This window comes from Eutrigla gurnardus, assembly GCF_963514095.1.
Source record: "Eutrigla gurnardus genome assembly, chromosome: 17".
Taxonomy (NCBI): domain Eukaryota; kingdom Metazoa; phylum Chordata; class Actinopteri; order Perciformes; family Triglidae; genus Eutrigla; species Eutrigla gurnardus.
This window is the reverse complement of record NC_139928.1, coordinates 16736207-16758662: the sequence shown is the minus strand read 5'-3', so window position 1 is coordinate 16758662 and position 22456 is coordinate 16736207. Positions and strand designations below refer to the sequence as shown.

The following is a 22456-nucleotide window of genomic DNA, read 5'->3' as shown; positions in this document are numbered from 1 at the left end:
CACACACACACACACTATCTCAGTTAGTCAGGAGCCAAAGATGCCCCCTTTTTTACCCACAAGCTCGCTTAGCCTGCACATCTGTCGCACTCTCATGGGAAGACACGCGACAATATGCCTCGACTTAGACTCCCGTGTTTACGGGGAGGATGAAGCTTCTGTTCAATTACGGCTGGAGTCTGTCCTTAGTCTGTTTGGGAGTTATTTACTCGACAAATTAGCACATCTGTGGCACGGCATCCATAATGATAAATCATTTTGATCATCTTTGACAACCCGAGGTTCACTTTCATGCTCGTGTGCAGAAGGACAGGGATTCTTTTTTTTGGCATCAATTAATAATGAGTGTGTTTGCTAGAAACAAAACCTCATACTTACACTTCCCTGTATTTTGTTCCAATACCCAGACAGCCGTTCCACACACACACACATACCGAAACCCACGTTGCAAGACAAAGAAGTGGGCGCAAGGCGGGAGGTCCAGGAGTCGAACGTAACTCAAAAAGCCGGTAAATCGGATCTCTTTGCTCCCTGGAAGACACTCGGGTCCGGCTGCGGTTTTGTGTTTTCATCACCCTGAAGCTTCGTGTCGAGGCGCCTGCCGGGATGCCCACGCGGCACCAGAAAGTCCAGGTGGCAGCCCACCAAGGGCACACCTTTTGGGAATCTGGGCTTCTCTCCAAAGTACACTTGCTCAAGTGCTACACTGAAGACGATTTTGAGGCATTTTACTTATTTCGTGCCACTTAAAACTTCTATATCATTCCATTGGCAAACATTTCACTCTTTCTGTCACAACAGTGTGTTTTTGTCTGCTTAAACTTGAGCTGTGACACGATAGCATTACTAACAAGGCCATGGATATCACACGCTAACGTTGTTATGAGGGCTTACAGGTGATGGTACAGAACGCATTGTTCAAGACGGCTGTGTGGGACTCTAGTATGTCATTTTTCTTCTGCCATTTTTTGAGAATGAATTATGTTTAGAAGTACAATCTGCTTCTGTTATCGCTGTAAACTTCCCGTGTTCCCGTCTGCAGTGGAAAGCTTGACAGGCGTAGCAACGGTAACTAAGGGGGAAGGGTTGATTTTCATCACGGTATCACTGCGGATAACATTCACTGGTTAGAGTGTTTATTAAAGAACACAGCTTCCCTCCTCTCCTCCATCAGCCCTCTGATCTCGGGTAATTAAGTTGCTGCAAGTAAAGGCACTTAATGGCAAGTTGCCACAGCAACCGTGTAGGGACGTTGCCATCGGGCTGTTTCTTCTTCTGCGTCGCAGTTGTCGGACATGCCGAAGCGTGCACTCCGGCTCTCGTATGCGTACGAGAGGACGGCTGCACACGCAGAGGTCGCCTCCGTTATTACACACTTGTTTTCTGTCTGCTTCACGTTTTCTACCACGACTCTGTTTTCTGCCTCTTTAAGCAGGCGCTCTTCCAGCAGGCTGGGGCCTCACCTCTGTCGCCCTGTTTCTTTCTCACCTCTGCGTTCATTGTGTTGTGTGTCTCACACAAGCACACATGTGCACACACTCGTATATATAAATATATATATATATATATACAATGGAGAAAAACATAATCACACACAGCCTGCAGGCTCGGCTGTGGCTTCCCTGCGCCGGCTCAAGGTCACAAGGACAAAACGGAGGGAGAGCCGTTGTTAGACACAGAAAAAGGTGGAGAAGAAGGTTAAAAGGATAGCGAGCTGGCGTAAAGTGTGAACTAGCAGGAGGCTCGAGGGGAGGAGGAGGAGGAGTGAGGCGAGGAGCAGGGAGGATGGAGGGGTGAAGGTGGGTTTAGACGGCAGGGCCTCCTCCTGCAACCTCCTACCCTCATGCAAACCTCTAAACCACTAACACCCCCCTCATTAGAAAGACATCTCTTTAAGGCAGAATCCGAGTCATGATGAGGACGCACAGCAGGTGAATCATGTGGGAGGTTTGTTCCGGTGCGTTCTCAGACACCTCAAATGTTCCTCCTGTGCACGATGAACAAACTGGCGATTTGCTTCAGAGACTATTTAAAGTTTTTGCCAAGGCACATTAGGTCAAATAGAAACAACAACAAAAAAAGATTTGCCGGAAACACGGCGGCGATAGAAGGTCTCACACACACATGGAAGCGGTGTGTGGTTAGATGAAACGGGCTGTTGCGTGTTAAATCCACACGTTGATATTCATTGCCATCAGAGGATTTTTTGTGGGCTGTTGCATGTGCACGCCACACACACACACACACACACACACACACGAACACACACACGAACACACACACACACACGAACACACACACACACACACACAGACGAACACACACACGCGGCCAAACAGACAGCGTCCAGGCAGACAGCTGGTGTGGAAATATGGGCTAAGAAAGCGTCTTCGGCTCCATCGACAGGTGACGGAGCATCAGTGTGAGGGCGTGCAGCTGTCGCTTGTTCACACTGCGCGCATGTCTGCGAGGCTGTGTGTGTGTGTGTGTGTGTGTGTGTGTGTGTGTGTGTGTGTGTGTGTGTGTGTGTGTGTGTGTGTGTGTGTGTGTGTGTGTGTGCGTGTGCGTGTGCGTGTATGATACATGTGTGATGTGCTGCACAGAACGTTTGGCATGTAGGTGTGAATGAGGGTGGGATTTTATCACAGGCTGTCATGTCTCCCAGCACTTCATTAGAGCTCAGCTGAAGAAGAGACTACACAGCATCTCGCCGGCAACATCAGCTATCACCACCGTGTGTGTGTGTGTGTGTGTGTGTGTGTGTGTGTGTGTGTGTAGTGTACATACATAGTGCTTGGCTTTCAGCTTGGCCCCTCACACACACACACGCACACAAGATGCAGCATCAGCAATCACAATTCACACTTCTGTTAAGCTACAGTACATCCATGGCATCAGAAATACAGCTTTGTGTTTGTGTGTGTGTGTGTGTGTGTGTGTGTGTGTGTGTGTGTGTGTGTGTGTGTGTGTGTGTGTGTGTGTGTGTGTGTGTGTGTGTGTGTGTGTGTGTGTGTGTGTGTGTGTGTGTGTGTGTGTGTGTGTGTGTGTGTGTGTGTGTGTGTGTGTGTGTGTGTGTGTGTGTGTGTGTGTCCAGTAACCTTCACCCTGTAAAGATTTAAATGAGAAATGATTTCCTGCCTCACCAGTCTCTTAACCTCCAACCTGAACAAACCTTCAGACTCATTATTTCCAATTGTTCATTTTTCACAATCATTCCTTATCTGTCCTTATTGTTGTACACTGATGAAATAGGTTAATAATAATAAAATAAAATCTGTACGTAAATAGATAGAAAATAGCATAGGCACCACATTTATTTATACTCAACCCATCGTTGTAAGAGGAGACATTTTCCTCTAACTCGTTGTGTTCTGGCTCTTCTTGCAGCAGAAAACAGAACTTTTCAGTGCATGATGACATAAAGTGTGTGTGTGGATACATCTTAAACGGATCTGCTTTTCTTTTTTAACAAAGTCATTCATTAGAGAAAATTGAGAAGTGGAACATAATTGGACTTAACAAGGCAGAAACCCTGAGATAACTGGTGGCTGCCATGTTGGCTTTTAGGTGGCTTTAACAGCGCCGGTTGTCTGTCTGAGGCAGATAGAGAGAAATAACCCACGCGGACAGACACACCGCCGCAAGATGGGGAGCGTGAAGGCGAGAAGCGGGAAAAGACTGAAGAGGACGGGAGAACCTGAAAATAATTGAGAGAATCCGCGAGATGGAGGGGTTGGGCGACTCGGTGAAGGGTTAGGCGGTGGAGGAGAAAGGAGGCGCCGGCGTGGGAAAGACGTACGTGGAGCCACGGCTTTGTCTGTAGCGGCACGTGCAAACTGTCAAAACACATCGAGGAGCGGCGTGCAAACGGACTGATGCACAGATACGCACCGCCTCTCTATTTCTGTCTTTGCCTGTCAGACACACACACACACACACACACACACAGAGCCAGCTGTGTGGTGGAAGCAGGTGTCACTCTCAGCTCATTACCCCTGGCAGGGTTGATCACCCTGTTTGGAGAGCAATAAGACACACCTCACTGGAGAGATGGAGGGGGGAGGGAGGGAGGGAGGGAGGGAGCACCGGCTTCTTACTTTTAGAGATAGAGGGATTGAGAGAGGGAGCGAGTGAAGAAGAGGCGGTGTGCAAAGGAGCGTATGGTTTGTGAGATAGGAAGAAGAGGGAGGGATAAAGAACGAGAGATGGGATGGAGTTTATGGCCGAGGAGGCAGTTAAGTGCAAAAGAAGCAGAAGGGGGAAGATTTATGACAGTTTGGATCCTGCTTTGTGAGTTTTGGCCTTTGTTTCCGACTGTAATACTAACGTTCCGCTCCCAAAGTTAATTGCTGTGATGTGGGAACACTCGGCATATCATTACGGGGGGAAGTCAGACTGACATTGGGAGGAAATGAGACGGTGAGAGTTGCAAACAAACCCCGGCGTTACGCAAACACACTCGGAGGAGAAAAGCCCAGGCGAACAAACTATTCAAACTATTCCCGAGCAAAAGGGTGAAGTTCGACCCTCGTACTTGCTTGTATTTGGTACTCTGATACTCAGGTCTGCTCAAAACCTCCATCCGGATTTGTATGTGTGTTGCTGATTTGCCCGTTTGTGAAGATGTGTGTAAAACGTTAAATTAACTCTAATTATAAGCTAATTTCAGCTTGTAACAGTGATGCATGTACTGTGTGTGCTCCCCTCATTACACACATGCTCTTGGTCAGGTCAGTGAACTCATCATGCGTGTGTGTGTGTGTGTGTCTGCAGGTACGACTACAAGGAGATGCTCCACAACTCCACCTTCTGCTTGGTGCCCCGTGGCAGACGACTGGGCTCCTTTCGCTTCCTCGAGGCACTGCAGGTAAACAAGCAACACACACACGAACACACACACCGCCGCTATGAGCAGCGCACGTGATGCGCATGTGATGTAAATCAATACCGACCGGCCGTATTACAAGAGAAGAAGAAGAATCTCATCCCACACTCAAACCTCCCACGTAGCATTTGTTTTAACGGTTCACCCTCAAGCATTAAAGGATCCCTAAATCATCACCACCTTAAATCTCAGTGTTTATTTAAACTAACAAGGCTTTCGCTGACAGGAGTAGCTTCTTCTTCCTGCCTCTAAACTGTATTTTATGTATGGATACATATTAGATATGCAATCTGCTACACACAAGACAAATAGATCTGATCCAACACTACAAATGCGTCTTTTAAATAAAACTGTGTGATGTTATTGTCCCGTCGGCTTCCGAGCCGAGAACTTTGCACACTAGCTTCATTCCCCCCCTCGTCTCTCTTTATGAAATGAAATAATGCACGAGTTCCAGAACAAAAGGCCCCGGAGGAAGGAAACGGCCCTGACACAAAGAGCCGATCACAACGAGATGCGTAACGTCGGGGGGAAACAGCTGATGCTTCTGTGGCGCGGGGGTGCGTGATCAACCGGGCGAAAAAAGTGGATTCAAGCAGGCGTGGCGTTGCTGTTGGATGAGAAGGAGGGGAAGAAAAAGCCCATAAAAGAGCGAAGGTTTTGGGTTCACGACACGCACAGAAACACTTAAATCAACCTTTTGTCTGCATTTGTATTTATCTGTTGGTTGAGTAGTATAGCCCGCCTCTCGTTCTGATTGGCTGGAAACGCAGGAAATCAAATACATAGACGTTTATGCTGTAGTTTAATCTACCGATTTGTGTATATTTATGTTATTTGGTGAAACAAAGAGCTCAGGAAGAAATTATATTAGTATTGTTAGAATTTGAATCGATGTTATGAATAAATGACCAGTCAGATACAAGCACGGCGGTTTAAATAGCTGTTGACCTATTAAAAAGTCCCACGCCGACGTGCATACATGTTGCCATGGTTACCAAACGTTATATGTGGCCTTGTACAGATGAAGTACAGGCTCGCTTCCAGCACAGACTTCAGGATCAGCAGCATGGATTTATAAGAGTCCACCTTCTCATGAGGTCTGGGGTCGGTCGTTTTGACTGATTTCACAGCAGCCCATATGAACTTTCCTCACTGGGTTAGCTGTGAAATCACCACACAGAACCACATTCACAGCCACAACGGTGGTACAATACAAAAAAATATTCAAAATAAAAGCTGTGGCTGTGATGTTGGAACGTTCAAACGGCTCACAAAGACAGAAGAGGTGTTTTACACTTTCAAGTGTAATAGTTTGCCAAGGTTAAGTGTACATTAACTTAAAATCGCTGCACATTATACCGCACCGTAAAACCTCGCCGTACTGCATGACCGCTGCACCCCGCCAGATGAATTCTTCCCGTCTACAGTCATTTCCTGCTGGAGCTGCATTTACCTCCACTTCACTCGAAGCTCTTGAAATCTACACACTTCACTTCACTCCGTTTCATCCGCTTCTATAACTGCACTGCACTGTTCCGCATTACCACTGCACTGTCCTTTACCTCTCCTTACCGTCCACAGACGTGGGCTTATCTCCATATCAGCCACACACACACACACACACACACACACACCAGCGAACTTCACTCAGGAGGGAAATATGTCCTCTCCTCTCTCCTTCCTCCATTTATCTGACTCACTCCATCCATCGACTCGCCCCGTCTACAGCAAGACGGAGGGGAAGTATTTACTAGCTTTGGTCTTTGCATGAGAAAGCAATTCCTTATAGAGGTCAACCCTGTGTGTGTGTGTGTGTGTGTGTGTGTGTGTGTGTGTGTGTGTGTGTGTGTGTGTGTGTGTGTGTGTGTCTGTGTGTCTGTGTGTCTGTGTGTCTGTATGCATGGGAATGTGTGAGTGTGTGTGTTTGTGGAGGAGACGGCAGCACAGCCTGAGGGCCAGCTCTGGTTCAGCTGACACCTTTATGACCTGGGAGTGACGGGGCCATCATTACATCAGACTCCCACCATGGTCACACACACACACACACACACACACACACACACACACACACACACACCAGCTGTTCCCTCTCCTCCCATCCCTCCATCCCTCTGCCACTCCTTCGCCAAAGGTCACATTCAGCTTCACTACCTCCCCTCTTCATCTTACATCTATTTATCCACTTTCTTCTGTCTTTTGTCTTTTTTTTTTTTTTTCATCTCTTTATCATTCCTCCCGCTCGCCTCCCTTTGAGCAATTAACTTTCCCGGAGCACCTGAAGTTACCATTTGGATACTGATGTGTCGACAGCTGCCACACCCCAAAAGTAAACCGAGTCCATCTTTGAGGCGCGTTCAGGGATTCAAACGTCTCTTTTCAGAAATCAAGTAATCACAAAGAGAATCCGAATGAGCGATTTAAGTCATTCAGAAATTCTTTTTGTGCATGTTTGAGCGCTCGTGGTCCGCAAACGGGGGACGCATGCATGTTTTCTGGTCTCCTCACTGTGATCTCTCCTCCAAACAAACGGCTCCGTATCCACGTCAGTCATCGTTGCACTGAATTCCTCGCTATCTGTGACGATACGCCGTCTGCTTATCTGTGTGTTCAAGCTCATTCCTCTTTATCTGATCGCCGGAGCTGCCTTGTGTTCAGCTCACGTTTGATCTCACATTTTATGATCAAAGCAACATGCACGCATGTTTAGGTTATATTTGTGCACTAAAGCTTTTTTTTGTGTGTGTGAACAATGAGTCAATTTACTGTGTAACGTGAGAGGACTGGATGCGATGAAGCCATTGAGAATCATCAGAAGATGCTGCAGTTCCCCTCGTCGCTCCGAGTTTATTTATCCCAAGTCAAGTTTTCTGGGTGTCTTCTGGGTGTTTTTAGCATCTTTAAGCTAATTGTTTGGGTTTTTTTTAAGGCTGGTAACTTAAAAAGTCAGGTATTTCCAGGAGCAGGACACAAAATCCACTTTATAGGGCGGTAATGTGTCCGTGTTTACAGTTTATATATCAATGAATACAGCTTTAAGTGTATATTGCAGCCTTTTCCATTAATAATTTGAAATTTCTGTCATTTTAAAATGTGTCACGTTGCAACAGCAAAAGTGTGTTCTCGTGTAATTCTGACTAATGATCGTGATTAAAGGCTCTAGTGTGACAAGTTTAGGCAGCTGCTTTCCCCTCTCAGTCGCTCAAGTCCCCCATTTGACAGGATTTCTCCTCTGAAACGGCGTTTAGTCTTCGGCTGATGAAGTTGGCATCTATTGAGACAATAATGGGCCTTCTGCTGCCTGTATCATTGTGGTGACTTTCCTCCTCCGTAGTGATTTTATGTGCGATTATATCCACAACACAGGACGCTTGAAAACCATGTAAAATGGAATAGAATTGAGGCATTAACTCAAAGGGACACACAGACAACACAGATCAATTATAATACAGAAGAGGTGCATTTGGCAGCTAATAATCCCGGATCGATATGTAGCAACGCAGTCAGGGTGTAGCTGCAGCTCTGATTGTGTTTGTAACAGGCGGTGTCCAACCTTCCCTCTGTGTGTGTGTTTCAGGCCGCGTGTGTGCCGGTGATGCTGAGCAACGGCTGGGAGCTGCCTTTCTCCGAGATCATCGACTGGAACACAGCGGCGGTGATCGGCGATGAGAGGCTCCTGCTGCAGGTAACGGCCCGAAGACAACGCTGGAAAACAAAAAAAACAAAAAAACAAACTCACGCTCCGTGTATCACCTGAAAACCACGGCAGGCTGGAAAACAGCAGCGGAAAGAGAACCTGTCGATATCCTGAGCACACTCACTCTCCCATCATATTTCCACCCCCGAATCCTGTTTTTGTTTTTCTTGCTCGACAGCTAAACAAAATGCAAGCAGCATACCAAGTCCTCGGCGGCTTGAAAAAAAAAAAAGATGATGCCAAAGCCTCACGTTGTTACATGAGAGGGCAAATAAATAGAAGGAGCAAATGGAATTGGGCTGGAATTGCTTGAACTTCACGGGGGGAAAGTAATTATATGCCCATTAAATCTTAATTTGAATGAAGCGTGTGATAATATTGTTTGACATTGAGTTTTATAACTCTGCGCAGCGCCAGTGTGCCTGAGCCATCCGGGGTGTATCCGGTGGCTGGATGTGTCTCACACCAATGAGATGCATGAAGTACATATATATGTTTTTATCTTAATTGTGAATATGCTGTACACTCATTACATCTATTTAAACCATTTGAGAGCTATAATATGTACGTCTTTAACAAGAGAGTTCCCAGTTTGCAGGATATGGCATTATTAACTAAACGTTTTTTATTTGCCGTTATCCTCTTTACTGTGACAAATAAACTCACATACGGATTAAACTACACAGCACTTCAAATAAAAGCACAAAGGCATTTTAGCTGTTTGATGACGGATGGTCACAATGGCTGTTATGTTTTTTTGTAAATCCCTTGTGATGTTTTCTTCACTATCTTAAACCTGTCTGCCAATGCTATTTGTTTTATTCTGGGTTTTTACTTCTTTTTTTTTTAAATATCACCCTGCAAGTACTTTTGGTGAGTTACATGATAAGATTAGCTTAGCCAGTTAGCTTAGCTTAGCTAGCCCTGCTCTGTCTAAAGGGAACAAAGTATGGCTACGAGGGCCACTCCCTTATTAGCATGTATGTTATATATTTTTGTTTGTTTTGTACAAAGTGTAAAAATGAATATTATGATGATACGAGCGGTCAAAATGTGCCGCGTTTCAAATTTTGGTTTGAAGAAAAAAAAGTCTAATTATTCATTAAATCACTCGACCTGTATTGAATATTGTGAGTTTGGACGTACAGGTTAACAGAAACACACCTTTCATATTAAAGAATGAGGCATAAAGACTTTAAAAACTACAAAACTTCAAAACCACTGTAAGCAAAATTGTTAGCATTCAAAGAACTGACTTGCAGTTTATCGATTCTAACGTGGATTTGCCCTGAAGGACTCTCAGAACACCTGAGACTTGACCTAAATTACTTAAAAAAGAGTTGTGTCTACTACTCCAGGAACCCGCAATATCTGTGAGCTCCTTTTTAATGTGTTTTATCTGTTCATGAGTGCATCTCCGGGACCCATTTTAATCTTCCCCGCCGCCACAGTTCAGGTCCCAGATCAGCACTGAACGGTGACCCACCCCTGCTGTTTTTTTGTCGTTTTTGCAGATCCCGACCACGGTCCGCTCCATCCACCAGGATAAGATCCTGTCCCTCAGACAGCAGACTCAGTTCCTCTGGGAGGCCTACTTCTCCTCCGTGGAAAAGATAGTGCTGACCACACTGGAGGTGAGCGTTCAAGACACACATGCACACAACCAGCCTCCCCTTTTCCCAGCCTTTCTGCTCCCCCTTTAGCACTCTTTCAACCTTTTGGGGTTAACAAAGCGGGCTTAACAGGGTTTTACATTTACCACCTGATGCTGGAATTTACAGATAGTCTTCATAAAAGGTCGGAGCAGTTGTTAGAGTTTATTATTATTTGGAGATTGAGTGACTTTAAAGGGGTCTTCTACACTAAATCTGGTTTTAAGTATTAAAAATTGCATCGGTTTTCAAGTCACCCTGCAGCTTGTCATCCATCTGTGTCATGTGGCCAGTCACTGCGCACAGTGGGCGTTGCTTTTAGATCACAAAACATGATAAATGTACTGTGATTTTTGTTTTAACAACTCCCGTCCCGACACTTGTGCATGTAAACCTGCAGAGGAATCCAGGTCGATGCTGAGCTGGAGGCGGGTTCATTACTGAGTCCTACTAGTGAATTGAGAAGTTTTAAAAAGATGGATTGATCTTTTTTTCCTCCCCTCCACCATTTAAACTGGTCACTGTTGGAATCCCTCCAAGTCGAACACAGTGGCTGATCAGGGTGAAGGACAAAACGCATTTTGGTGGAGCATCACTGAGTTCAGAAACCTCCCGCTGACCTTGTTTTGTCATGCACAGTCACAGTTTGGACAAATATGCGACTGGAAAAAAGCTCATTCATCCATCCAATCCCCAGCCTGTTGTCGCCCAAGTATCCCATCATGCAATTAATATCCTCTCTGGCTGCGTCGCTCGGAGCGAGAATCCCCCTCGATGCAGCGATCTCACTTTTCACTGTAACCTTCAAAACCTTCCCGGCGAGTTTGACTTTTTTCCGACACAACTCTGCATGGATCGTGGCTCCGGCATCTCGAGTGTGTCAGATTTTTTTTTCAGCCGGCTCTCCGTGTCTGAGGCTGTTTGTTATCTGGTCCTGTCTCACCGCGTGCTATCGCACACGCCGAGTCACAAACACATCTCCATATGTCGAGGTGTGTCAGCCCCGATGCACACCGCACCACCCGGGCATAACCTCGCTGACACGCTGTCACTCCGCACTAAAGAGCAAGGTGACACTGCGAGAGCTTGTGACTCAGTGTGTGTGTGTGTGTGTGTGTGTGTGTGTGTGTGTGTGTGTGTGTGTGTGTGTGTGTGTGTGTGTGTGTGTGTGTGTGTGTGTGTGTGTGTGTGTGTGTGTGTGTGTGAATACAGCAAAGAGCTAAACACTTAATCCTGACTGACTGTCCTGTAAAAAAAAAAGGGAGAGTGGTGGGAGAAAGGGTGAAGAGGAGAAGGGGTGACATATGTAAATGGCGTTGCCGTGGCAGCCCCCGAGATAACGAGCGACATGGTTTATTCATCCTGTCGAGTCTGCACCGCCACCCCCCCCCTCCTCACTGCAGATCTATGAGGATACGCACACGCATTCAAAACATACACACACTCCCATATCTTGACAGATTAAATCTCCTCCTCGCACACATTCACAAACTCACTTGCTTTTTTATTGACTTCCAACATCCACTCTGAACTCTCCCTCTCTCTCTCTCTCTCTCTCTGTGCCGAGCAGGCAGGAAACACGAGTTCAACCTATCACGCGGTGTTTCCTGTCAGGAAGCCGCCGCGTCTCGACCAATCACAGGTCCAATACAGCCGGGGGGTCCGTGCCTGCCGGCGCACCTATTAAACTCACCTATTAAAGGCGAGCTCGCAGTGCTTCTCCGGCGAGAAGCAGGATTTATCTATCATGCTCTAATTGGTTGATTGTGGCTGTTCGGAGGTGAGATTGAGTCGTCCATCATGTCCCGACTGAGGGCTGCTGGCGGGGGAGGAGCTGCAGCCAAGCGAGCAAAATTGCCCCCTCATAAGGTGGAAGGGGCTCTGGGTTTTTAAGGTGGCAGGCAGTGTTTTTATAGAGAAGTTAACGGATTTCGAGTTAATCTGTTCGGGGCTGAGGCAAATGGTTATCGACTGCCCTCGGGGACAAAGCTAGGGGAGGTTAACACCCCCCCCTTCACATCCCCACCTCCCTGTGATGAATTTTTATGTTGCTTTGTCGATATTATTACAGTAACTCCCTCCAGCTATATTACTAACCAATTTTTTTTTTTACTATTCGCAAAGCTGCTCAGCTGTCGGCCAGCTGACTCCCCTCACCTCATCCTTTTTGAGTTTGCCGAGGCAGCAGCCGTCGCCATAAAACACGGCCGCAAACCTGTGTCGCTTTTACTGCAGCAATTTGGCATGGCTCAAGGGCACAGCAGCAATATCTCTTTCCTCTGCGTTGGCCGGCGGCGGCGGCGGGCTGCAGCCGGGGAGGATGGTGGCCGACCGGTTTGACTGACTGCTCTATTTGGGTGCAGAACGGATGGCGGCAGGCCTGACTCACCGAGCTGATGACTTGGTCTCTGTTTGGATCTTTTTTTTTCTTTTCTTTTTTCTCCGATGGCCTCTGTCCGTCTGACCGGCGTGGATGAAAAAAAAGACCTCAGTTCATTTGGTGAAATATCACACAATAACGTAGATTTCTTTCAGCACAGCTTTGTGTCACCGCGGTTCAGCCTCGACACGATCAATACCTTGCGATTGAGGTGATACAAAGCAAACGTTTGGGGAGCTCAGCGCGGCTTTCCAACTTTCATCTAAAGCTCACTTTTCTAACAGTTTCTCCAACCTGCTCTAATTCACCGACTGGGTTTTTGAATAATACTCCGAGTGTCATTTTCGGAATTGAAACGGGGTTATTGCCGCATTAGCCGTGTTGATATTCATTCACATTTATGTCTATCTGCTTCTTGGTGTTTGTGCGTGAAAACTCAATTTTGTAGTGTGAGATTATTTTCTTTGAGGTGTGAGGCTCATCGATCAAATCTTAAATGTTTCACCCACCGGTTTCTGAAAGGTTTGTTCCTTTTCAACACAAATGGATTCCTCTGATATCTGAGTGTACTTTAGACTTTTTTGACTTTGCTAAGTCCCGCTCCTCGAACGCAAGCAGCTCATGCAATCACGTCGTCTTCATTTTCAGGCTGATTTAGTGGATTATAAGCTCGTAAACGTTGTGTCGTAGTGATAGCTCGGGAAGAGATACGAGATAAGAGGCAACCTCTGGTGCTGAGAAAACATGCAGTTCCTCAAATGACCACTTGAGGCTGTCGATCTCCATTGACCTCCGTTAAAATGCCTAACTTTACGACAGAAATGTTTCCAGCCTGGTACAAAAAAAACATTTAAGTCTCTACAGCTAGTTTCCTGTACTTTTTACATAACTCACCCCTTTAAATGGTATTAAGGCTTAACGTTAGGCATGATTGAGGGTGCAGACGCTCGAACTGACAGGTGGGTGCTGTCACTCAGGTCACTTGCCACAAGCTGTCTGCTCCAGATACGGGGACAGGGTCCCTAATTTTGCCGTCTTCTGTCTCGCCAGGTGCCGGTTCACTTTTCCACTCCGATCTGTCGGCTTTAGCTTCTCTCTTTATCTCCGTTTTCACCGCCGGATCAGTTTGACATCCTGGATGTATCCTTCAAACACACACATTGTAGACCTTTCAAAAGTGCGATACTATTTCTCCAGGGAGTGCAGTTAGTGACGGCGTGGGTCTCCATGGCAGCTCTGACAGCTTCACGGAGTAGCAGTAGGGGGGGGGGGGGCGGGGCTTAACGAAGGGTCAATTAAAAAGGAAGCCTCACAAATGAATCCGGAGACTCTGCCGTAATTAAAATGACAAGAGTTTGATCCTGGCAACAGACAGCGTGTCCTTTGATTTCTTCGTGGCTGTCAGAGCAACACGGATTTTTTTAAATGAAGCTCTTTGACTAATTGTTGTCCACACAAGAAGACATGTGTCTTACGGGGTTTTACCACTCGGGGAAATGTGCTCTTAGTTCTGGGGACTAAGTGGTTCAAGTTTATGTCGTGCAAAGTCACAAGTTTGTCTCACAGATGTTTCTTTGAATCTGAACCTTTCAGACGCCATTCCATTTAGGAGGACTAAAGGGTTCCGCGTCTCCTTCCTCCTCAGTGATATTTATGTGCTCAGTATCGTATAGCACTTTAGATGCACTTTGTTAACTGCCCTTTGCATATTGCACTTATGCAATTTTGTTTATGTGTACACATTTCTAATTCCTTGCTCTATCTCTCTAATTGTGTTAGATTTGTGTTATTCTGTCTTCATATGCAGCTTGGCTGCGAAACAAACAATATTTCAAATAATGGTTGAAACAGCCATGATATTGAATGTCAATTAAAGGTTAAAGAAAGATAAAAAAAAATGAAATAGTTTTAAAGAAGTGTATTGCTGTGTGCAGATCATCCAGGACCGCGTGTTGGAGCACGGCTCCAGGAGCAGCCTAATGTGGAACAGTCACCCTGGGGGGCTCTTCGCCCTGCCGCAGTACTCCGGGTACCTGGGAGACTTCCCCTTCTACTACGCCACGCTGGGTCAGTAACACACACACACACACACACACTTTCTACACAGTAGCAACAAACTCATCCATGAAGCTTGGTCATGAAGGGTTTCTTCATCATCCGCCACACAATGTTTTGTCCCAATTTTTTGCACAAGAGTGGATTTTTTTATTTTTTTGGTCCTGCTGCAGCCGTGCAGGATTTATCAGAAATCTCTCCACCTCTGATCTACTGCCTTGCTCCAGAGCGTGTCAGCAAGCGGAGTTGACTGATGTTTGTATTAGTCGTGCTGACACACCAGCCCGTCCATCACCGGGGTTTGAGTCAGCGTTGCTACCGGCGGTACCTCTGAGGCGAGACCAATTCCTCCCGCTGTGGTTCAGCGGCTCCGAGTCCTCCCTCCCTCCCTCCCCCCTCCCTCCCCCACCTGCATATCATACCATGTGACCCGGGAGGCTCTCCATCCCTCACTCCATCATCATCCAGAGCCCCCGGAGTGGAGGGCTGATATCCGACTGGATGGGCACGGTGACAGGCATGGATTACAGCGCCGGCGAGTTTATTTGTTTGTCGAAAGAGGAAGCAATTAAGCACGGATGGGTTTTAGGAGACGAGGTGGCGTGACGCTGACGGGTAATTGAGTAAAATCAAAGCGAGAGGAGTTTGTTTCCAACTGACACTTCGTCTTGTTCTCTAAGAGCCAATAACAAGACACTCATCAGGGTTATTCACACTCGGACACGCAGAGTTGGTGCTTTAGTTTGATGGGCTTTTCATCGAGGAGCCAAAAGAAAGGGGATTTTAGAGGCTCATATCTAAATGCATACTTTAGAATTATTTCTAAAACGTACACTTGGGAATATTTAAATTACCAACAGAATATATTTGACAAATGATATGTTACATTTATAACATCTAGTGATAAAAACAGGTCTAAGTAAATATTTTTGAAACATAGAACTACCGTGGTTGTATTTGTTTCCCTATCGTTATCTATGAAAAGACCCAAAATCAGCGAACCACTTGATTATTATCAGCAAATTATTTAAGCACCATTTGTATATGAATTATTGTTACCCCTTTTCCCCCCGATTCCCCTCCAACATGATCAAATATATATTATACTATATACAATATTTATTAGACATTGCAGAGTCTCACTGCGGTTTGTGAGTGCGTTTTTCCATATCACATTTTTATTCCACGTATTCGTCACCTGAGCGTGACGAGACATCAGGACATCACACCTGGACGTGATGTTTGAATGTTTTACTTCCAAACCGTTGGCGTGAATACACCTCAGTCTTCACTCCTCTGTGAAGGCTTTCCACAGGATTTTATAACCCGGCTGCAAGCTTTTGCTTCCACTCGACCGCGAGTGCGGCGGTGAGGTCGGCCATTGTTGACGGTCGGTGAGGCCTGGCTGTCGTCCCAGGTGTCGGACGGTATTGAGGTCACGGCTCTGCACAGGCCGGTCAGGAACCAAACCCAACTGGGAAGAACGTTTCTTCATTGACCTGGTTTCTCCCCATCTGTTGCCATAAAGGTGGAAGTAGAATCAATATCTGAGACAAAAATTCAAAAGTTCTTCCACAATGTTCTTTTTTTAAGGGGGAAATCACTCTTCGGTCCTCACTTTTTTAAATGAATTGACATAGTTACCTGTGATGATGAAGGGATCACAAATAATTTGGAAATCACTGGTGTAAAATGTTAATTATGTTCTATCAATAAGATAAAAAATGCACTTCTATGTTCTTACCTTGATCGTACTGTTGTTCTTAAGGTATCCTTGCTGAACAGCTACTTAACTCAGATGAGGACCACTTGTTTCTCACGTCATCATCAATGATATGTTGTGGTTTCTTTCTTTCGACAAATGTACTTATTGTAAGTGGCTTTGGATAAAAGCGTCTGCTAAACGTAAATGTAAAAACAACCCCATACTAAAAGTAATTTGCGGGTTTTCATTCATAAATAATTGGCCTCCAACTGCTGAATGGATCCTTAACCAGCCTTTTGTGTATCGCTAAGACAGAAAACAGCATCCATGTTTTAAAATGCATGACGGTACTCCAGCTCCAGGTTTGGTTTCATGTGTCATGGAAGTCTGTTGACGAGCTTTTTACAAGTTCACAACCCCCGTCTTTGAAAACTTCTTTTCAGTACGAATAACAAGGATTGTTTTTTTACCAAGTTTTGAAACTGCATAATATTCCTGGTGATAAAAGTTGCGCGGCAGCAGAAAGGAGACTATCTTCTCCGCGCCACGCTTTGTCGGTCGGATTAGATTAGATTTAAATTAGGAAAAGTTGAACGTCGTCTGTGATCCGTCTTGCTCAATATCTTATTTCCTGCTCATTTTCAGCCTCGATTACTCCACTCCAGCGTCAAGTCGGGCTGAATTTAAAGTCGCATCAGCACTTAGTTGTCTGTTCATTGGGCTCCAGACACAGCCCAAGAGTTTCCCAAATGAAATATTCAGCGATCGAGAGATTTGGCATTTTCAAAACACATTAACGTCGTTGAATATTTTAAAAGAGCGGCTTGAAAACGCACATCCCTTCCTATTACATCGTCCATATTGTTTTAACTGCTGACAGACCAGCTTCAAGTAGTCTTTAACTGGAAATAGATATGAAATGTAAATGAGAGCCTTCAGTTCTCCGTCGGTTTTATTCTCTTCAAAGAGCCTGAAAGTCGATGGCTGACAGTCGGCTCTCCATGTCATTGTTTTGTGTGTTTGTTAAACGGCATTAATGAGTGACTGTCTCTTTTTTTCTGGTGTTTTTCAGGTATTAAACCGTACCCCAAGTTCACAGCAGTCATCCATGCCGTCTCCCCGCTGGTGTCCCAGTCCCAGCCCATCCTCAAGCTCCTGGTGGCTGTGGCCAAGTCCCAGTACTGTGCACAGGTAGGCATTCCTCCGTGTGTGTGTGTGTGTGTGTGTGTGTGTGTGTGTGTGTGTGTGTGTGTGTGTGTGTGTGTGTGTGTGTGTAGTCGCTGCAGCATCCCCTGAATCCTCCACCGATCTCCACCTTGTGACTCCTCAAATTGCGCCGCATTAAGCGGCTCATATTTGCGTTCTCATTTTCACAACTGGAGCAACAACGGCATTCATCTTCCGTCCTTGCGTGTGTGTGTGCGTGTGTGTGTGTGTGTGTGTGTGTCTCCGGTGGATTGAATTAGGGCAGCAATTTGTAGCAGTGCTACATCTGTCTCCATGGCAGCGAAACCCCCTTCAGCACAGCTGGAGACGGCGTGTATTGATTCCCCCTGCTTGCTTCTTACCAGCACGGGAAATGAAATGGAATTTGCTCCCCGATGTGTGTGTGTGTGTGTGTGTGTGTGTGTGTGTGTGTGTGTGTGTGTGTGTGTGTGTGTGTGTGTGTGTGTGTGTGTGTGTGTGTGTGTGTGTGTGTGTGTGTGTGTGTGCGGGGGTGTGTGTGCGTGTGTTTGTTTGTTTGGCCAGCGGAGTGTATGAGTAAGCGAGTTTGTATTTTGTGTAGGTGGGATGAGTTTCCGTGTGAGTGCGGCGGCTGAATGTGTAGGTCTTTGATTGTGTGTGTGTGTGTGTGTGTGTGCGTAGGCAGTATGCTCTTGCACGTGTGTGTATTTGTGTACATACTGTCCATGTGAGCAGTTACCATGTCGACTCTCTCCGCATCCCTGCGAGTGCGGCTGGTTTTTATCTGAAGTGTTTCGACACTAGTGGTGAAACCGGATCCTGCTGCCAAAACAAGACTTGGTTCAATATCTTATTCTGAGCAACAAAGATAATCGACCTCATGCAGCAACGTTCTCCTAAATTGATCTCATAGTTTCTCTTCATTTTCAGTTAAAGAATTGACAACTTATGTGGGTTTTTTTTAGTTGGATATACAATTTAGGTCCTGTGGAAATAGGTTGTTTTTTCTCATCTTGGTGCTCTCGACCTCATTAAATTTGAAGAAAAATAAAAAATAAATCCCAGAAATCACTGGGTATTAACGAGGTCAATCAATAACACGTTGTGGATGAGAAAAAACAAAAAGAAAACAAGAGGAAGTGTGTCCTTATTTTGCTCTCTGCATTAAGACCATTGTCCAAAACAGAAGTGCTGCATCCTACAATTCCCATAATGCAACTCAGTCGACTTCTCTTATAGTTATTTTGTGTGTTAAATTTGCAGTCCAGCTGATGACATCAGGGTTATTCTCTCCTCCATACAGCTGTTGAACCGACTCGTCCACCTGGTGACGTGTTATTGGTGGATCATCCCTTTAAATGTTCACCAAACATGCAGCCTGACATTAAAGACATCATTTAAATTCACAATCGCCTCATCAGAAAAGAGCAGTCACACACACATCCCAGCTACTCTCTCTCTGAAACCATCGTTCACAACAACGAGCTGAACGAGTAAACTCCTTCGTTTTTATGGGGGTGTTTTTGTGGATGCGTTCTCCAGGCGAGTGGAGAGCCGGCTACACTAGTGTTTTCTTCCCCTCTCTCCCTTCCTCTCTCTCTCTGTCTCTCTGTGGACAGAAAGGAGGACAGAGAAAGGGGGGGTTTGCTGAGGAAAGGATATAAATAAATGAATGGAGGGGAGAGAATGAAAGAGCTCGGAGGGTGGAGGAGGCTAAATTGGATGCGAGCAAAGCTTTTGAGGCTCCTTCTGACACAGTGGACCTCCTGCTGCGTGCGCGTGCATTACGGATGGAGGCGTGTTCTTCCTCCCGTGCTACAGATACACCTCCCAGTTTCGCCACCATTTTCCTCCAGTCATGTGGACGCACCGTCAGAGAGGAGCACCGTCTGTCTTTCTGGACGTTTCTCAGATGCAGAGACTCTATATACCTGTTGACGTCTTCCCCGATTCAGCCTCATGAATGATGCTTGTTTGTTGTTTTTTTTAATCTCCACCGGCTCATAATGATGAGATCATTTTGCCCATTCGTCAAACAGCTGGGTGTCATCGCTCCTTGTGGGAGCGCCGTCCATATTTCCACACAGCTGCTGCTGCTGCCGCCGCCGTACAGTCACAAGGCAAAACACCTGAACGCAGACGTCCCAGAGGGGGACCCTGTCAATGTCAGAATCATGTGAAACTTTATTGATCCCTGCGGGGACGCTCTTGTGGTTGACGTCTTGGTGGTTGCCGTCGGTTACGGCTCTGCACGGTGGCTCGTTGGAGGACGTTTCAGCAGGGCAGATGTCAGCTGAGGCACAGCAACCGATCACTGCAAGATGGGAATCAGATGATGCGTTTTTATCACTAATTGGTTCAGCTAAACCAATTCCTCTGGCTAGGAATATATAATAATATAATAATAATAGAGCACTCTGCTTTTCTATTGTTTGTCTTTGCATTTATGTGATCTTTTATCAGTTTTATTACTGGACCAATATAGTTTAAAATAAACTATCCCAGAACATTGTTTTTCCTGAACATTTCATATATGTTTTTTTTTTTTAATGTCCCACAATGCTTTGCACGATGGAAACGGAGGAGCTGGGAGGGAACGCACACGGCAGATGGCGGGACTACAGCTCCAGGCAAAGCTCAGAAAGCAGCAAACTCATAAATCTTGGGGAAATACATTTTTCACCGGCTATTTGTAACGTTTTTTTAAATTTGAAATGGGTTGGGGGCGTTGTTTGTGAAGTTTCCTTTTTGATTTACTATCCATCTTCACATTCTTCAGATATTATTATGATATATTCATTATAATAATAAATATATATTTCCTTCCTACAATGATAAATGGGAGGTTACGTTGAATAGAAGCATATTTAGACTCATAATACTTATTTTAATAATTTTTTAATAATTAGCAGTTATTATGAAGACAACAGCTGCTTCTCATTCTAGCAGACAAACCATGAAGTCAGTTTTGTCAACTTGTTTAAGTGCATTCTTCCTACTGGCCATCAGGGGGCGACTCCTCTGGTTGTAAAAAAGAAGTCTGATTGCATGGAAGTCTATGAGAAAATCACTTCTTCCTTGATGTATTATTTGAGTAAACATTGTAAACATGAGTTTATGGTCTCAATCTAGATCTTCATTCAGTAAATTCTGGTCCATTTAGAGTGTGGATTTTTATTTTATTTTTTTACACACACACAGCCCCGTGTGCACTGCTTCAACATGTAGACAGATCCAAAAGATGACAGGCCTGCCATGTTGAGTTAAACTAACTAAGCTGTGATTGGACAGTCGCAATCTGGGGGGAGGGGTGTAGCGAGCGCTCCGATATGTGTCACCAAAATTCAAAATGCATGAGAACGTAAATGTACGGATATGTGAGGTGAGACAGGGGTCGTGTGTGTGTGTGTGTGTGTGTGTGTGTGTGTGTGTGTGTGTGTGTGTGTGTGTGTGTGTGTGTGTGTGTGTGTGTGTGTGTGTGTGTGTGTGTGTGTGTGTGTGTGTGTTCCACATCAAACATTAATGAGGTCTGCAGTGGGGTAACACCGAGTCACATGTCCAAGTCGAATAAAACACAAGTTCCTCATGTAAAGCGTTGTCTGGTCGGTGTCGGAGCGTGAGATCGCCTGGACCGGAAAACGTGTCGTCAGAGTGAAACCTGACAAAGTGACGGGCTGAACCGTGCCAGCGACTCTGCCGGCCGTAAATGGAAATATTTCTGGCTCTTTAACACTCAATCGTCCTGTTACGACATTTGGCGGCCTCAGGTTACGCAAATGTCACGAGATCAAATGAGATGCTGATGTCTTATTTGTTGTGTTTTTGTCTTTTAGATCATTGTCCTGTGGAACTGTGACAAACCTCTCCCCGCCAAGCACCGCTGGCCCGCCACCTCAGTGCCCGTCATCGTCATCGAGGGCGAGAACAAGGTGAGGCCGAGCCCACTTCCTCCTCCCGGCCGCTCCTTCACACGCTGCTCATCTCGTATCGTCTCACTGTATCTTTGCACATTTCATTCAGTCTGAGAGTTTTCTCCCAGTTAATGACATTCGATTTGAAGCTGCGCCGATTCCATTTTCAGGATTGGTTTCAATTAAGGCTTGGTAATAGGAATGATATCGTTTGGAGGGGGGATGGGGAGGGGGGGGGGGCTAATGCATAGAGAATGATACAGTAATTAAGCGCATAAGCGTAGTTGCAGAATTCGTTTTAACTCAATATCGAATTAACTGAAGAAAGTCAAAATGTGAAAAGAGAAATTAGTTTGGATGAGTTGCAATATTTAACTACAAAGCAATGAATGTCTGTCCGTCTATCTGTCCGTTTATTTGTCTGTTTGTTCTTCACTCATCTCCAGGATGGAAGAATCGAATTAGAAACTTTGAACAAACAAGCACACCGCGTATAACAGCGTATAACAGCGTATAACAGCGTATAACAGTGTATAACAGTGTATAACAGTGTATAACAGCGTATAACAGCGTATAACAGCGTATAACAGCGTATAACAGTGTATAACAGTGTATAACAGCGTATAACAGCGTAAAACAGTGGAATAAAGTAAGAATCGTGAATCTATAACTGGTTGAGATTGCCTAGTGTGCTTTAAATATGCACAATTAATAAATGGCCAGCAGACAAGCTGCAGCATTGATTGAATTATAGTTCAGGTTGGATGTTTCTTCATGTGTTTAATAACTCACTTCCACGCAGCCTATAAACGACATAATTGCAGAATCTATATTAGTTTATTAGGGATGCAACTAAAGATGATTTCCATTATGTTCTGGTTATTTGGTATTGATTAGTTGTTTGCTCTCTGAAGTGAAAGTGGTGAAGATTATTATTTAATGTGTATAGTAATAGTGCATATTGCAACAAAAACGTGTGACTCATG

General features: G+C 45.4%; 1 protein-coding gene across 1 annotated transcript in view; it reads left to right on the top strand.

The window, feature by feature from the left end:
- ext1b (exostosin glycosyltransferase 1b) overlaps nt 1-22456 on the top strand; it is a 98595-nt gene that overhangs the window by 62572 nt on the left and 13567 nt on the right. The window contains exons 2-7 of the mRNA XM_084032761.1: nt 4774-4867; nt 8463-8570; nt 10097-10216; nt 14549-14681; nt 17447-17565; nt 21393-21488. Of these exons, the coding sequence (XP_083888887.1) occupies nt 4774-4867; nt 8463-8570; nt 10097-10216; nt 14549-14681; nt 17447-17565; nt 21393-21488 (670 nt within the window). The remainder of the gene's footprint in view (nt 1-4773; nt 4868-8462; nt 8571-10096; nt 10217-14548; nt 14682-17446; nt 17566-21392; nt 21489-22456) is intronic.